At 48.1% G+C, this 18,439-nt stretch overlaps 1 protein-coding gene across 1 annotated transcript; it reads right to left on the reverse strand.

Annotated features, from left to right (window-relative positions):
* Window positions 1-337: 337 nt before the first annotated feature.
* LOC137834030 (uncharacterized) lies at window positions 338-2,561 on the reverse strand. Its single transcript, XM_090302885.1, has 4 exons — window positions 2,397-2,561; window positions 2,226-2,318; window positions 511-870; window positions 338-412 (listed from the first exon to the last, which is right to left on the reverse strand). The coding sequence occupies exons 1-4, from the start codon at window positions 2,559-2,561 to the stop codon at window positions 338-340; spliced, it is 693 nt and encodes a 230-aa protein (XP_090159011.1).
* Window positions 2,562-18,439: the final 15,878 nt, after the last annotated feature.

Here is an 18,439-nt window from a genome sequence, read left to right on the forward strand (position 1 = left end):
TTATAATTAAATTTCATATTACAATTAAATTTAATATTATAATTAAATTTCATATTATAAATCAATTTCATAATATTATTTAATTTTATATTATAATTAAATTTAATACACAATTAAGTTTCATAATATAATTAAATTATAATATAAATTAATTTCATAATACAATTACTTCATAATATAATTAAAATTGAGAAATATAATAATGAAAAGATGACTTCATTCATTCATTTAAAGAACAAAGTTGAAAATGTCAAACTAATCCAAACAACAAGTAAATTAAATTGTCAAAATAGAAATTGTTTCACTTTCTAAACATATTAGAACTAAAACTCCAATCCTAATTTGTCTTATTGTCTCCACTTGATCTTATATTCTGGTTTGGTGATGGAGCATCACTTCCAACATCCGGTGCCTGAAATAAGTTAAAATATGTTTATAGTTAACTGAGAATTTTAAAAAAAAAGAAATTAAAACAGTATTAGAATAAAATTTTAAGTATATAATTTATACCTCATTAATAGATGGTTGTACCAAATTTGCTGCCATTGCAGCTAAATGTTCTGGCACGTCTGGTCTAGAAGCAATGTAGGCTAGTAGAGTATGCATTTGGCTCTTTACAATTGCAAGTTCAGTTGCCATCTGGTCTACCTTTTCTTCAACATTTGTTGAAGACCCACCACTAGAGGAACCATGATTCATATTGCTTAACCTTGTTGTGGATTTCTTGAAAGCAAGGGTTGGACAAGCTCCATATGAAAGTCCCCTGACCCTCCCTGGATGCTCCTTTCCAAGAATGACACCAACTGGATCATTTGGAGATATATCTGATGCAGTGTCTGGATTTTGCAGCATTAGCTCATCAATTTTTTCCTACATAAAAATGGAAGCAACCAACATTAAAAAAGAAACACGGTCCATGTCGAAAAACAATAACAATAGTAATGAAAATACTATTTATCAAATCCAAAACTCCGTGCACATATAATCCAAGGAACTAGGAAATCTGCAATCTTTTGTAAAGAAAATATGTTCCCAAAACAGTCTAAAACAATGTCAAAAATAGTCCAAGACAGCATCCAAAATAGGCCACAACAATCCAAAATAGTCCAAAACAATATATACTCATGGCATAGACAACTTGGTCCCAAAACAGTCCAAAACAATGTAAAAATAGTTCAAGACAGTATCCAAAATAGTCCAAAACAGTATATACCCATGGCAGAGACAGTATGTTCCCAAAACAGTCCAAAACAATGTAAAAAATAGTCCAAGACAACATCCAAAATAGCCAAAAACAATCCAAAACAATATAAACCCTTGGCAGAGATAATATGTTCCTAAAACAATGTCCAAAATAGTCCAAGACAATATCCAAAATACCCCAAAACAGTCCAAAAATGTATATACCCATGGTAGAGACAATATGTTTCGAAAACAGTCCAAAACAATGTAAAAAATAGTCCAAGACAGCATCCAAATAGCCCAAAACAATCCAAAACAGTATATGCCCATGATAGAGACAATATGTTCCCAAAACAGTCCAAAATAATGTAAAAAATAGTCCAAGACAGCATCCAAAAAAGCCCAAAACAATCTAAAATAGTCCAAAACAATATAAACCCATGGCAGAGATAATATGTTCCTAAAATAGTGTCCAAAATAGTCCAAGACAGTATCCAAAATAGGCTAAAAAAGTTCAAAACAGTCCAAAATAGTATATACTCATGGCAGAGATAGTATGTTCCGAAAACAGTCCAAAACAATGTAAAAAGTAGTCCAAGACAGCATCCAAAATAGCCTAAAACAATCCAACACAGTATATACCTGTGGCAGAGACAATATGTTCCCAAAACAATGTAAAAAATAGTCAAAGACAACATCCAAAATAGCCCAAAACAGTCCAAAATAGTCCAAAACAATATAAACCCATGGCAGAGATAATATGTTCCTAAAATAGTGTCCAAAATAGTCCAAGACAGTATCCAAAATAGCCCAAAATTGATATATGTTATTAGAACTTACCCCAATGTTCATTGCTTCATCATTAACATATGTGCCATTCTTCCTCTTGTGTGTGATCTTTCACATCTCAGCTCGGTCAATGTTCCTACCAGTTTCAATTCTCTATACATTTAAAAAAGGATAATATAATTACAAAAATTCATAATATATTATAAATCAAAATATATGCGAAATTCAAAAAAGCTATATATAAGTAAATATACCAAATTATCCCTCCTTCTTGACAATGGCATAGCACCACCAGTGTGAGGAATAGTCTGTTTCTTTCTTATATCTCTATTCCTATTACACAGTTTCTACAAAGTAAAATGAAATTAGTTTTTGCAAATTTAAAATCAAGCTTAGTGAAAATACATGAAATGAAAAGTATGTACCACGGTGGAAGGCTTGAGACGATAATCCACAAATATAGCCCATTGCTCCATGCTAAGACCATCTGGAATATTCTTTATTAGGTCATTTCTGCTTAACAGTGGGTCATAGAATTCATTCCAGAGCTTGCATCTATACTCCCTCCATAATTTGCCAATTTTGAACATAACATCTCTTTTAGCGAGGTCTTCATTTATCTTGAAGCAAAAACGAGTCTTCAAATAATACAACAATTAGTCCATATATATTCAAAAAAAAGAAATAAGAATGTACATATTTAATGTTGTATTGAATGTAGGGTCAATTACCTTCAGTTTACTCTCCCATATAGTATCTTTGTAAGTATCAGGCATAGATGACCAACTTTCAAAACTTATAGGCAACAATATATGATTTCCTGCTAGTTGTCCACAAACTCCAGCAAGCAAACCACATGCTTCTCTAATGGGTTGAAAGTTATCATCATAGTCGACAACCACACGTATTCCACTGGGCAAGTTATGAGCATCTCTAACCTTGAGCTTCATTTTCTGAGTAACTCCATGCTCATCTACAAAGTATAATACATTAAGGTATTTGCAATGAAAGTAATTAAATGAAAAGAAAAACACAATAGCAAAATTAACATATCTTTACCTATAGTATCAATAAACCAATAGTGGTTTGACTGCCTGCCTTTTCTTGGTGGCACCCTTTCTGCTTCAGATTCTGATGTATGCGGTTGTGTAGGCTGAGGGGTATGTGGTTCTGCAGACTCAGATGCATGTGGCAATGTAGAGTCAGATGTATGTGGCAGTGCAGAGTCAGATGTATGTGGTAGTACAGAGTCAGATGTGTGTGGTAGTGTAGACTCAGACGTATGTGGTAGTGTAGACTTAGATGTGTGTGGTTGAGCAGACTTAGTTTGTGGTAGTGATGATGATTCAAAAGTAGGTTGTAAATTTCGTGGTTGTGCAGATTGTGAGATTTGTGGTGGTGTATGTCCAAATTCTTGTGGTAATGGAGATCCAAAATGTGGTTGAGTAGATTTGGTTATTTGTTGACGTGTACTTTGAGGCGTGTCATTAAGTTGAACATAGTTCCCCACAGATGTGTCTGAACTATGTCCATCAATTGCCTTGAGCAAGTTCTTAATTTTCTTAGGCCTAGGCATATCTGCACATAAAAAAGGAAAGAATGAAGAACAAAAACAAGATATAATGGTGTATATCAAAGTACATAATCAAATACATGTGCAATTGACATTAACCATACATGTGCAATTTTATTAACAAACGAAGCTTATTATTACTCTGACATTGACTCATTTTCATGAAGTTCATGATCATTGGTGTCCTCGTTTAATAACTCATCGTCTTCATCATCCCTAAACAATGGAAAATGTTCAGACTCGTTGAAAAATTGATTTAAGTCTTGTTGTGGACATGGTTCCACTTCACAAACTTCATTATGTCCTTCTCCCATATCATACAAGTCTCGTGGTTTCAAGTGGATGAAAATTTTCCAATCCTTGTTAACTTCATCATTAACATAATATACCATTTCAGCCTGTGAAGCTTCAATATACGGATCATGCTCCTCACAATCTCCCATGTGAATTAATCTTGAAAAATGAATCGAAGTGAAACCCCACGGATCCTTTCTAAGCCCCCTATCCCTTGTGGTGTCAGCCCATTTACATTTGAACAATGTCACTTTAAAACGACCATAGTAATTAAGCTCAATTATATCTTCTAATTTTCCATAGTATGCCAAATCCGCTTCCCTAATGTTTTGATCTGCCCTACTTGCTACACATGATGTTGATGAAGTTAAGTAAACTCCACTATTTTGGGTTTTTAACCCATGTTCTCGACTTTCGGTCCTAAACTTGAATCCATTTACATTGAAGGCAGAAAATCTTCTAGCATGTGGAGTTGGACCTTGAGATAAGTACTTAAGATCATCTGACACTGTACTTGAAATGTCTGGGTTATTAATCTACAAAAATAAGGATTGAAAGTGTGAAGATATGTTAAAAATTTTAATCAAACAATTATGAAAACATATTCTACGTACCCTTTGAGGAAACCAATTAATGAAATCTTTATTAACACTCCTTTCTATCTCTGTATTTGAAATTCTTCTCCCTCTAGACACTCCTTCGCAAATGACCTTTAAATTCCCTAAGAAAATAATCATAACCAACGTGTTACTAATGATTCCATTAAAGAAACATTTTGAATATAACTAAATTTATAGTTGTGTTAACACTCACTCAATGAAAGGGGTGACTTCAGAGCTGTACCGTCCCGTATCCGGGCGTTGACTAAGTCAAGGTCAAAGTCAACGACTGGAGAGTCAAAGTCAACGCAAGGCGTCGCCTAGGTGGAGAGACGCCAAGTGCCAGCATCGCCAAGAGGAAGCGTCGCCAGGATAAGGCGTCGCCTAGGTGATGGCGTCGCCCAACCAGGGCGTCGCCAGCTCAAACAGTACTAAAGCAAGGCGATCACAGTGTGGTTCCCCGATACCCATGGGTAGGAAAGACCATGGAGGGAGCAACGCCGTGGGGAAGCCTCAGGTCCCGATAACCCGGGGCAGTGATAAAGAGAAAGGAAAAGGTGGCTTCAAGGCCATAGTAATAGCACCAGTGTAGGGCAGCCTGACTCGTGAAGTACTCCTGCCGCCCCCGAGACGCCTTTGGGACAGATACGACTCAAGAGGAAGGTCACGCCCAGGGTAGCAGGGCGCAGGGTGCAAGAGGAAGGCAGATACGCTCTCAAAGTAAGTGACTAGATACTTGGGGGCATGAGTTGGCACCCAAAAAGTCACCCCTAGCACAGTAGCCCTCCCAAGCAGGAGGACTCACACGTAGAAACGCCCCCAGATGGGGTCATACGACCCTCCACGTGTACGACAGCCATGTCAGAATAGAAACACTCCAGTCAGGTACCAGGTAATTAAAGTCATTCAATACAGTTTCTGTTTCGAACATTCAGGTACTGTAACAGCTCCCAAGCGTTTCAACGTCTTAAATGCGCTACGTTTTCTAATTAGGCGCGTTAATTAAATGCGTTACGTTTTGTGATTAAAAGCGCTTTAAGGCGCTTTAAATGCTTGGTTAGTTTAAATAGCGCAGAGAATGTTGGAAAGAAGGTTGTTGGAACTTTTGGCAAATTTACCAGAGAACTCTCTGGTTGCTTGCTCGTGCTTGAGGCTACGTACAAGGAATTGGGGAAAAATCTTTGCCTGAGGGAGAAAACACACACACATATACACATTTCTTTTTATCACCTTCAGAGTGCCATACGCGGTGCTCAGAGATGTAGGTGAACAGTATTGGTGTTTCTTGCTGGCTGACTTGAGCGTCGGAGTGCAAACGGCCGCTAGGGCGCCTCTTTGTCCTCTCTTTTGCAGGAATCCACAGGTAACCAGTGGGAAGGAGTCCCTAGCTGACGGTTGAGGTCGCGCACGAAGACGTCCCGGTCAACCGGACGGAACATTTGGCGCCCACCGTGGGGCCGATATAAAACATCAGTCCCATCACAAGTTTGAGAAAATCTACTGAGTCGGAGTAACGTTGGAGAAGGTTGGAGTGACAATGGCCCCCACCAGACGGAGCACAGCACGCGCAGCCCCAGCAGAACTATCCATGCAACAGGTCCTGGAGATAATGAGGGGGCTGCAGCAGGACATGGCGGAGTCGAAAATGGAATAGGAACGCATGCAGGCAGATCTCGATGCCTCGCATGAGCGGAATGAAGAGCTCCATCGTGTAAATGAGGAGTTGCGCTAGGGCCTGAGAAATGATCGGAGGCGGCCTGGACATGACGAGATGGAGAACCATTCCCCACCAAGGGAGTTTTCCACTCCTTTCTCGCAGGAGATCCTAGAGGCAGTGATCCCGAACACGTTCGCGGGGCCCAAGGTGATCTTCACCGGGATGCAGGACCCAGAGACGCACCTTGCTGCATTTCACACGCAGATGGTCCTGGTAGGCGGTTCTGACACTGCCAAGTGCAAGCTCTTCATGAGCACCCTGACCGGGATGGCTATGGACTGGTTCATTAGCCTTCCAGAGGGTCATATCACATCTTTCCGCCAATTGTTGCGGTTGTTCAGGGAACAATACTTAGCAAACAAGGCCCCGCCGCCGGTCTCTTACGACCTATTCGATGTGAAGCAGTATCAAGGGGAGACCCTGACCCTGAAGGAGTATATCAATCGCTTCGGGACCCAGGTCGTGAAGGTTGGTACGACAAAGGAGCCTATGATCGTGTACGCATTTGTGAAGGGCGTATGCCCCGGTCCTTTTGGAGAATCCATCATCCGCAACCGCCCTAGGACTTTCGCTGAACTACGACGTAGGGCGGTAGAACATATTGCTTCTGAAGGGGAGGTGTGTGTGAAGCGCACCAGTGTCGTACCCTCACGCCAGAGGGGATCGGTGCGAGCTCAACCCGTCAGGGTCAATGAGACCACGACGGGAAGGACGAAGCCAGAGGCGAGATGCCCCTACGAAGCCAGAAAGCCCCAGCCACGGGGTCCAGCGGGAGGCGATCGTCCGGCCAGAGAAAGAGCGAGACCAGCGAGGTACAACTTCGTGGTTGAGTTGAAGGATTTGATCACCATGCCTAACATAGCTGAGAGGATGAGGCGACCGGCGAAGACCGACAAGGTGTCAGGGCCTCGTAAAGACTCTTGGTGCGAATTCCACGAGGCTTTCCGGCACCACATTGACAACTGCCTGTCGTTGGGCTACCAGCTAGATGAGCTGGTGAGGACTGGGTTTTTAAAGGATTATGTCGCGGAGCCCACGACGACCGCCACCTTGTCGCCGCCGCAGGCGGAAGAACCAGCACACGAGATGCCTGTGCTTGGCGAGTCCACACCATTGCTGGAGGTTTTTCCGGCGGAGGACCCACCGCCTCCCAGCGGAAGAAATACGCGAGGGGGGTCAATTCAATCGAAGAGAGACTCTCGGGGGAGCCGTGGGAGTCAGATCTCGTGTTCACAAGAGGAGACCTCCGAGATGTGGTACCCCACGACAACGACCCCGTTGTCATCTCAGTCGTCACAGCCGGGAGGAAGGTGCACAGAGTGCTTGTTGACCAAGGAAGTTCGGCAGACGTCATGTTTCTGTCGATCTTTAATAAGTTACGGCTGTCCCCCGATCTGTTGAGTCCCTACACGGGATGCCTGTATGGGTTTGGGGATAACCAGGTGGAAGTCCGGGGATACCTGGAGTTGAGGACTACGTTTACAGACGGAGAGGCCTCACGTACCGAAAGCATCCGGTATCTGGTCGTGAACGCCAACTTCGCCTACAATATTTTGCTGGGCAGGCCGGCGTTAAACCGTTTGAACGCGGTGTCCTTCACACGCCACATGAAGATGAAGCTGCCAGACCTCAGTGGTCAGGTGATATTCATCAGGTCAGACCAGGAGGAGGCAAGGAAGTGTTATGAGAACAGCCTGAAAACAAAGAGAGGCGTGTTCATGGTATTCGAACATCCGCCCAGCGCGGACACGACGATGCTTGAGGCGACGCCCGCTGGGTCGACGCCTGACGAGGCCCTACTAGCGAAGGCGACGCCCGAAGCTGATGCACCAATGGAGGAAAGCCCTGAGAACGCGGCGCCCGTCAGGATGATAGCAGGGAACAGCCAACGGCTAACGCCGTAGAGAGGGAGATTGGCGGCAAGACATTCAAGCTAGGGAGTTCGCTGAGCCCAGAACAACAGGAAGGGTTGGCGGAAGTGATTTCACGCCACCTGGATGCCTTCGCATGGTCCGCCTCGGATATGCCCGGCATCGATCCCGATTTTCTGTGTCACCACCTCAGCATGGACGCCACGGTCCGCCCCGTGCGTCAGAGAAGGAGAAAGTTCAATGAGGAACGGCAGCAGGTGGTGAAAGACGAAACGCAGAAGCTGTTGAGTGCTGGCCACATCAGGGAGATTCAGTACCCTGAGTGGCTTGCCAACGTCGTTTTGGTGAAAAAGGCAAACGAAAAGTGGAGGATGTGTGTTGACTTCACGGACCTGAATAAGGCATGCCCGAAGGACTCGTACCCGCTGCCCAGCATCGACGCCTTGGTAGACAGTGCGTCCGGCAGCAAGGTGCCGAGTTTCTTGGACGCCTTCTCAGGGTATAATCAGATCAAGATGCACCCCAGAGATGAGAACAAAACTGCATTCATGACTGAGACTTGCAGTTACTGCTATAAGGTGATGCCCTTTGGGCTGAAAAACGCGGGCGCCACGTACCAGAGGTTAATGGACAAGGTCCTGGCGCCCATGCTCGGGAGGAATGTGTACGCCTATGTCGACGACATGGTGGTGGCGTCGCAGGATAGGGCGCACATTGTGACGGATCTGGAGGAGTTGTTCGTCACAATATCCAAGTTCCGCCTCAAGTTAAACCCTGAAAAGTGTGTTTTCGGGGTAGAGGCCGGTAAGTTCTTGGGTTTTATGCTCACAGAAAGGGGGATAGAGGCGAACCCCGACAAATGCGCGACGATTATTGCCATGCAAAGCCCGACGTCGGTGAAGGAGGTGCAACAACTGACAGGGCGGATGGCGGCGCTCTCAAGGTTTGTTTCCGCCGGGGGAGAGAAGGGGCATCCATATTTCCAGTGCCTCAAGAGAAACAGTCGCTTTGCATGGACTGATGAGTGCGAAGCGGCTTTCATTAAGCTGAAGGAGTACCTGGCGACGCCACCGGTCCTCTGCAAACCGGTAGCGGGCGTGCCCCTCCGGTTATATTTTACTGTAACAGAGCGAGCCATTAGTTCTGTGTTGGTCCAGGAGCAGGACCAGAGTCAGAAGCCCATCTATTTTGTAAGCAAGGCATTACAGGGGGCTGAGACGAGGTATCAAGCGCTGGAAAAGGCGGCGCTAGCGGTAGTGTTCTCCGCCAGGAGGCTCCGTCATTATTTCCACAGCTTTACAGTGGTGGTGATGACAAACCTCCCTATACAGAAGGTGCTGCAGAAGCCTGATGTGGCGGGAAGAATGGTGCGCTGGGCGGTGGAACTAACAGAATTCGACATCCAGTCTGAGCCCAGAGGGTCCATCAAAGGGCAGGTGTATGCAGATTTTATAGCGGAACTTTCGCCCGGAGGTGAGGGAGAGGTGGAAGTGGGCTCGCAGTGGCTGCTCTCGGTTGATGGCTCTTCCAACCAACAAGGGAGCGGAGCGGGAATAGTCTTGGAGGGACCCGACGGCATACTGATCGAGCAGGCCCTGCGCTTCGCCTTCAAGGCAAGTAACAATCAGGCAGAATATGAAGCCTTGATAGCAGGAATGCTCCTGGCCAAGGAGATGGGCGCGCAGAACCCCCTGGTGAAGAGCGACTCCCAACTGATCACGGGGCAGGTGCGGGTGAGTTCCAGGCGAAGGACCCGCAGATGGCGGCGTATTTGAAATACGTCCAGCTGTTGAAGGGAGCGTTCAACGCTCTTGAGCTGATACATGTCCCGAGGGAGCAGAATGCCAGAGCTGACCTGCTTGCAAAGCTGGCCAGCTCAGGCAAGGGGGGTAGACAGAGGACAGTGATCCAGGAGACTCTCAAAGCTCCGCGTAGATTCGTGGAAGACAACAGGGTGGATGTCCTCCAGATTTATACATCAAGGGGAAGGCCGAGGAGTCATTGCTCTTTGACCCAAGATACGCAGAGGGCGCCCCGCATCAGCATGTACGCGGGCGTGCCTGAGGAAGAGCAGATGCAGGTATGCGTTTTGTCCAAGGGAGACACCTGGATGACGCCCTATAAGCGATACCTGGCGGATGGGGCTCTTCCAGTGGACCCTGAAGAGGGTAAAAAAGTCAAAAGAAATGCCGCAAGATATACTTTGGTGGATGGGGTGCTGTTCAGGCACGGTTTCACTCACCCTATCCTAACATGCGTCAGTGGCGATGAGTGCACCAGGATAATGGCGGAGCTACACGAAGGCATCTGCGGGAGCCACGTAGGGGGGAGATCATTAGCCTCCAAAGTAATACGCGCAGGTTTCTTCTGGCCAACAGTGAAAGAGGACTGCGCACGGCACGCCCAGCGGTGTAGGCAATGCCAAAAGCACGCCGACTGGCACAAGGCACCGCCAGAAGAATTGCGATCCATATACAGCCCGTGGCCTTTCCATACATGGGGAATCGACATCTTGGGCCCCTTCCCACTGGCGATCAGGCAGATGAAGTATTTGATCGTCGCCATCGAATACTTCACCAAATGGATAGAGGCAGAGCCCGTTGCACAGATCACTGCGCACAAGGTACAACATTTCGTGTGGAAGAATATTGTGTGCCGTTTTGGCGTACCTAGGCGCCTGATATCTGATAACGGGACCCAGTTTGCCAGTCAGCAGTTGAGAAACCTGTGTGCTGAAGTAGGAATCAAACAAGTGTTCGCATCGGTTGAACACCCCTAGACCAATAGACAAGTGGAGTCGGCAAACAGAGTTCTGCTGAGGGGGTTAAAAAGAAGGTTAGAGAAAGCCAAAGGGGCGTGGGCGGAAGAGGTACCAAGGATCGTATGGGCATATCACACCACGCCCCAATCCTCTACTATGGAGACGCCTTTCAGTTTGGTTTACGGGTCAGACGTGATGATTCCAGTAGAAATACATGAAAGCTCACCACGTTTTCAAAACTTTGTGGTGGAGGAATCCAATGAAGAGAGGCGGGTAAACCTGGATCTGTTAGACGAGGCCAGGGAAGAAGCTAGAATAAAAGCTGAAGCGATGAAGAGAAGAGTAGAGCGACAATATAGCTCTAAGGTAAAGCCGCGACGGTTTCAGGTTGGCGACCTAGTGATGTGGAAAGCTCACCCATACGAGTTGGAGAATAAGCTGTCTCCCAAGTGGACCGGACCCTTCAGAGTTACTGAGGCTAAGGGCAACGGTTCGTACAACCTGGAGACTTTAGATGGAGGTCCTATCTCGCGCAGTTGGAATGCAGCCAACTTAAAATTTTATTTCAGTTGACTTATGTAAGTAGTATGTAACAATTTAGTTGAAGGGGACGCTCTTTTTCCCTCTCGGGGGTTTTTTAATGAGGTCACCCTAATAAAAGGTAAAACCAGTTTGAGAAAAAGAAGTGCCGTGGTTTTCAGCCTTTATCTTTCTCCGTTTGAAGTAATGTGATGCGTCGCCAAGAAAGAAGGCGTCGCCTAGGTCATGGCGTCGCCAAACCAGGGCGTCGGCAGTTCAAACAGTGCTAAAGCAAAGGCAGCCACGGGGTGGCGTCACCTAGATAAAGGCGTCGCCCATGTGAAGGCGTCGCCCAGATGAAGGCATACACCGTTGGGAGAACAGGACGAAAGAAAAAGCGTGCGGTACGCGAAGCATATGCAAAGTAAAGTGGCGTTGCAAAAAATCGAGTATGATATAGAAAAGTTGTTGTTACAAGCAATGTTCAATACAATGGGAGTAGCACAAAAGGAGCAAACGCTACAGATCATGCAAAAACACGAACAAGCCATTTCTCAGTGATCATCAGAATCAGCACTGGAGGAAGGCGAAGCCCCTTTCCCAGCCCGCAGAGCTCGAGTAAGTCGTGTCCTCCTTTCTTGGTTTATTTTCGAACCTGCACCAAGGGAGATAAACGTGTCAGAGACACCATGAAGCAAGACATACACAGTTAGAAAGCAATGAAGGCCGAGGTTTCTAAGGCAGTGGTTCTTACATATGTACTTTTCGAGAGTCCCAGCGTTGAACTCCAGGATGATCAGAGTGGCAGAGTCAAAACCTCCCGCCTCAGCAAGAATCCGACAAGCTATTTGATCACTTGGAGCCAGCTTCTTGAAGGGTTTGGTTTTGAGGGCCCTCTCCTCTCTCACCCAATACAGTGGAAACCCATCCAGAGCGTCGGGAACAAGGTCAGTACGGCAGATCTTGAAGAACCGGCCTTTCCACCCGGTGAACGAGCTTTGGAAGGGTGTGAAGAGAACTCTCCCGGGTACATTACTGAGAGTTACCCAGAGGTTGTGTCTCTGCCTCTTCACCTCGAAGAAGTGAAGAAAGAGGTCAACCGAGGGTGCACAGCCCAGAAACCCGAAGAGAATGTCGAAGGCCTTGACAAAGGCCCAGCTGTTGGGATATAACTGGGCCGGAGCAACGTTGATCTCCGTCAGCAGTTCCTTCTCGAACCAGGAAAAGGGTAAGTGCACTCCGATGGTCTTGAACACCACCTGGTAAAAGTAAAAGAAAGGGACCCCTTCGTTGGCCCGTTCGTCTCCACATACTGGTTCCCCTAGAGTGCAAGGGAGCACAGCGATGTCGTCGTCATGCCTCCTCGCGAAGGCCCGATGGTCATAGGAACACGAATCCCCTTTGTGCTCCCTTATGGCCCTGGTAGCGAGTAAGCATGAACACTCGTCAAGAAGTTCACTCGAAGCCCAAGGGTACAAGTCCTTGGGATTGACCCTGGAGGAAGCAGCGTGAGAAGACATTCTTTAACAAGATCAGGGATTGTCAAGAGTGTAGGGACTGCCAGAAATGCAAGAGCTGAGCGAGGGAAGCGAATGCTAGAACAACCCTTCGTGAGAAAAGGAAGGGTGCAAGAAGGAAGGGTGCAAGAAGAAAGAACGTAAGTAGGTTATGAAGAGTGAGAAAATGATGAGGATAGTTTCAGAGTTTGAAGAGTTAAATAAAGCGTTAGAGCGCCAAACGACGCGAATTGATGCACCGCACGATTGATCCACGTGGCAGAAGATGAAAAGATGACCCTGGCACCGCTGGTTAAAATCAGAGAGCGTCGTATCAACAGAGTATCCAGTGGTACGATGCACCGTCGAAAGTGGGTCTGGGGCACAGCAGGAGTCAGAACTCAGTGGAATGACTGAATGTCCCATCATCCATACAAGCAGCGCCGTGTGGATCAAGTCGAATGACAGAACGTCCTGTCAGCCATACAAGAAGCGCCACGTGGATGGCACGGACAAAACCTTGAGCTCTTCGCTGTCATCAAGCGTCGACCAAGGCAAGAATCAAAGTCAATGTCGAAGTAAAGGTAACGCCCGAGGCGTCGCCCGGAAGGAAGTGAAGGGCGACACCAGCGTGAGACGTCGCTGGCGTTGCCAACCCAAATATCAACAGGGTCGCCTCCTCGATACCCACAGGTAGGGAAGACTGTGGAGGGAGACGAGATTGAAGGGGGCAGAGTTAGTTGCTGGTGTCGCCTCCCCGATACCCACGGGTAGGAAAGACCGTGGAGGGAGATAAGACCGCCAAACGCCGGCGAATCGCTGGCGGGGTGTTCCCCGATACCTATGGGAAGGAAAGACCATAGAGGGAACGACCCCCCCCAAGGCACTCGACGTTTTAGACACCCGGGGACGATACGGCGCTGCTGTAGCAGGCCTCTCCTTAGGCGTGGGCGCCGGGTGCTAAGGATCAAGGAAAGAACTGTTTCGGTGTTAGAGACACCCCGTGGACGATATGACGTCACTAGGTGAGCCTCTCCATGGGCGTGAGGGTTGGCACGTGACCTTTCCCGGGCATACAAGGCCGTCCAACGAAGTGAAAGAAACAGGCAAAACACAAATAAAATAATCGAAGCGCGCGAAGGCAAAGGATGAGAATAAAGTCGCACGGGCAGAATTCTATACAGCGAGGACATGAAAGTAATTGTAACAAAGATCCAGAGTGGTGTCAAGAGTGCAGATGATTCAAAGAATTACAAATTTGTCAGAGAAACTTAAAACAAGTGTAAAGAAATGGGCTGATGATCGGGGGGTGGCGGCTCAGTCATCTATTTCCAAGGGCACGACCTTTCCATCAACAATGTGGTGAGTGGGATCGCAACTGGAAATGTCAACCCCCGGATTCGTGCAGACTGCTTGAGCCAAAGCTTCTCGGAACCCCTCCTCGAAAGTACCCGCCATCTCCTGGATGAGGGCCTTTTTTTCTTTCTCTAGCTCCTCGATGGCGGCGTCCCCCGAGGCTACCTGCTTCTCCAAAGCCTCCTTTTCCACGCGAAGCCGACTGACCTCGGCCTGTAGTTTGTCGTAGTCAGCTTGGAGAAGGCCCATAGCCTTGGCTTGGGTGGCCATTTCCCCCTCCATCCGCTCCATCTTGTCAGCCTGCTCACAGCAACGGTCCTTCAGGTCATTTTGAACTTCTGCATCAGCTTTGACCAATTCCTGAAGGCCCTTTACCTGAACTTGGAGGGTGACTTCCCGAGTATAAAAGCCAGCCTGGAGCTCCAATGCCTCTGCCAGTTGCCTCTCAGCTTCTGCTTTGGACTCTTGCGTTTGCTTCAGAGAGGTTTGGTAAGCTTCGTTCTGGCGTCCCAGGGTCCTCATTTCCTCCTCCAGAGTAGTCGCCTTTGTTTCCAAGGCCTGGAGAGTTTGAGCTTGCAGGACCGCGTTTCTGGCCTGGGAGCGCCATTCAAGGGCCACCGCCAAGAAGGCCCCCAAGTAGAAAGGCATGCCTTCCTTCCTGTCGGTACCCTCTGGCATAGTTCCGCCACTGAAGCCCCTCATCAGATGCATGATTGGAGGAGGCATGGCGATGAAATCGGGGGCGGTAGCGACGGGAGTAGGGGAAGCAATGACTTCTGCCGGTGGCGGAGGCGGGGCAGATTCGGCGCCTTCGCCCCCTTCCTCTTGGAGTGTCGTGGGTGGAAGTGAGGTCGCACTTGGGGGGTTGTCCATGAAGGAGTTCCCTCCCTGGGGCGACGCCTCTACCAGAAGAGGAACCCGCGCAGATTTTCTCCTCTTGAAGGGAGCCACGCCTTCAGAGTCCTCATCATCTGATAGAATCTCCAAGACCCGTTTCCCTTTTTCAAGGGGGGTTGGAGCCGGTGACGAGGCCGCGGCTAGGGGAACGGCGGCGATGGGCGGAGGAGAGCTGGGAGTTGGAAGCGCCTCGGGGCTATGTGGAGGTGACGGAGATGAGCTTAAGGGAGCTTCGGCAGTGACCGGAGGGGGCGGTGACAGAGTTGGTGGGGGGATTGGAGCAGCAGCAGGAACGGAGGAGGCACTCGCCTTGGCGGCACGAGCCTCCTTCATTGCTCTCGCCAGCATCATCCTTTTAGAAGCGTCCATCACCTATCCTACATCAAAACAGATCAAGCAGCAGAAATTAGGACCAAAGCAGATATGCAAATTTACAATACACACAGAGGCGTGAGATGCAAGTAACATGGCACAATATAAAACGAGTAGAATAGTCTTGGGGAACAACATCCGGTAGCGGGGTGTTCACAACAAGAAGGATGAGGGGAGAGTCCCCTTACCAAAGTAGGTGGTCAGGGCGTGAGCATTGTACTCGCTAGCAACAAGCTTCAAGGTATCAAAAACGATCCCCAACCCAGCCAAGGCTTTGCTTACCTCCCTGTCGGCGGGAGATAGCTCTTCCAAGGTTTTGGCCCTGAGCAGTTTAGGGCACTCCGTCCAGTGAAGGGGGAAGCCATCGAAGGCTGTGGGGTCGTGCTTGGCGCTGCATACCCTAAAGAACTTCCCTTCCAGTTCTTGTAAGAATTTTGGAAGAGGGAGAGGAGGTCCTGCCCGCGATCCCAGAAAAGCTTACCCAGAAGCTTTTCCCCTGCTTTTTCACCTCAAAGAAATGCAGGAAGACGTCTACGGAAGGGAGGATACCCAGGTGTTCGCAAAGAATTTGAAAACCCCTCACGAATGCCCAGCTGTTGGGATGGAGCTGGGCGGGGGCGGTATTGATTTCAGTGAGGAGTTCCCGTTCGAAGGGGGTGAATGGGAGACGCACTCCTACGCGTTTGAACATGGTCTGGTACATGAAGAAGAAGGGTTTCCCCTTTCTAGGTCTGTCATCCAAACAGACAGGTTCCCCAGGCCTGCCGGGACGGACGGATATGTGGGCGTCGTGTGTACGGTAGAAAGCGTTAAAGTTGTACAAATGGGGATCCCCACGATGAGCTTCCAGGTCCTGGAAGGAAGTCAGGCTGGTACATTCGCTCAGGAGCTCGTCGGGGGCCCATGGGTAGAAGGCTTTGTAGTTGGACTTGGGGGTCTTTGGGGAGGAATCAGGCTCCGTGTTCGTGCACGTCATGGTCTAAATAAATAGCTGGAGAAAGAAGAGAGGAAAAAGGGTTTAGCAAGTGTAGCCATGGCAGGAAGGGGAGTGAACCCCAGGAAACATCACCCACGCGAGAAAACCCAGAGAAGGAAGGAGAAGTGGAGGAACGCAGTAATGCATGAATAACAACAGTCCCAGGCAGTTCAATAAATCATACAATGCGACGAAAGGGAAGGGTCGTGAGTGTTCGAAAATCATACCTTTGCTATCGAAGGGAAGATGGAAGAAGAGCACAGGAAGGGAAGAACAGCAATCGCGGAGAAAAGGGGTTTGAAGAAGACGAACAATGCGAGGATACAGAGGGAATGAATGTAACAGTGGGGTGAGCGCGGGGTTTGGAGATAACTTAAATGTTACATTTCGTAACCCAAGAGGCGCTAACTAAGAGCCGTGGGATCGTGCCACGTGTCAAACGATCAATTGCCCAAGGGAAACGCAAGGGTCTCTGGAGGCTGGCCGCGCGATGGGCCACGTGGCGCGCGATCAAGGGTAGCCCCAAAAGGTGTTATTATCACCATTTCAGAGGAGGTCCAATCAGTCAGTAAGAGCGCTCCTAGGGTTCAGAGAGCGTCACGTCAACAATTTCAGAATTGTTGAGTCAGCAGGGAATGACATGTCATCAAGATGGCACGTGGACGACGTGGGCGAGGCTTTAGTCTTTGCGTTGAAGACAAGTCTTCGGCTTAAGACTGGGGGGCTTGTGTACCGTCCCGTATCCGGGCGTTGACTAAGTCAAGGTCAAAGTCAACGCAAGGCGTCGCCTAGGTGGAGAGACGCCAAGTGCCAGCATCGCCAAGAGGAAGCGTCGCCAGGATAAGGCGTCGCCTAGGTGATGGCGTCGCCCAACCAGGGCGTCGCCAGCTCAAACAGTACTAAAGCAAGGCGATCACAGTGTGGTTCCCCGATACCCATGGGTAGGAAAGACCATGGAGGGAGCAACGCCGTGGGGAGGCCTCAGGTCCCGATAACCCGGGGCAGTGATAAAGAGAAAGGAAAAGGTGGCTTCAAGGCCATAGTAATAGCACCAGTGTAGGGCAGCCTGACTCGTGAAGTACTCCTGCCGCCCCCGAGACGCCTTTGGGACAGATACGACTCAAGAGGAAGGTCACGCCCAGGGTAGCAGGGCGCAGGGTGCAAGAGGAAGGCAGATACGCTCTCAAAGTAAGTGACTAGATACTTGGGGGCATGAGTTGGCACCCAAAAAGTCACCCCTAGCACAGTAGCCCTCCCAAGCAGGAGGACTCACACGTAGAAACGCCCCAGATGGGGTCATGGCGTCGTGAGGCCCTCCACGTGTACGACAGCCATGTCAGAATAGAAACACCCTCCAGTCAGGTACCAGGTAATTAAAGTCATTCAATACAGTTTCTGTTTCGAACATTCAGGTACTATAACAGCTCCCAAGCGTTTCAACGTCTTAAATGCGCTCCGTTTTCTAATTAGGCGCGTTAATTAAGTGCGTTACGTTTTGTGATTAAAAGCGCTTTAAGGCGCTTTAAATGCTTGGGCAGTTTAAATAGCGCAGAGAATGTTGGAAAGAAGGTTGTTGGAACTTTTGGCAAATTTACCAGAGAACTCTCTGGTTGCTTGCTCGTGCTTGAGGCTACGTACAAGGAACTGGGGAAAAATCTTTGCCTGAGGGAGAAAACACACACACATATACACATTTCTTTTTATCACCTTCAGAGTGCCATACGCGGTGCTCAGAGACGTAGGTGAACAGTATTGGTGTTTCTTGCTGGCTGACTTGAGCGTCGGAGTGCAAACGGCCGCTAGGGCGCCTCTTTGTCCTCTCTTTTGCAGGAATCCACAGGTAACCAGTGGGAAGGAGTCCCTAGCTGACGGTTGAGGTCGCGCACGAAGACGTCCCGGTCAACCGGACGGAAGAAGGGCAATTAAATAACACATATCGATGTGCTTGAGTTCTTTGCATGGTTGACAACTCAAAAGTTGAAGAGACACTTACTACTCTACCAATTGGTGGGAAAATAGTACTCAATTGTGGCATAT

Source organism: Phaseolus vulgaris, chromosome 5 (genome assembly GCF_051622355.1).
Source record: "Phaseolus vulgaris cultivar YP4 chromosome 5, ASM5162235v1, whole genome shotgun sequence".
Lineage (NCBI taxonomy): Eukaryota > Viridiplantae > Streptophyta > Magnoliopsida > Fabales > Fabaceae > Phaseolus > Phaseolus vulgaris.

Coding starts and splice junctions, on each gene's coding strand:
- LOC137834030 (XM_090302885.1), bottom strand. CDS start 2,561: ATGTTCAAAATTGGCAAATTATGGAGGGAGTATAGATGCAAGCTCTGG. Junction 871..2,225: donor CAAGAAGGAGGGATAATTTG/GTATATTTACTT, acceptor ATTTTTATGTAG/GAAAAAATTGATGAGCTAAT. Junction 413..510: donor TACAACCATCTATTAATGAG/GTATAAATTATA, acceptor AACTTATTTCAG/GCACCGGATGTTGGAAGTGA.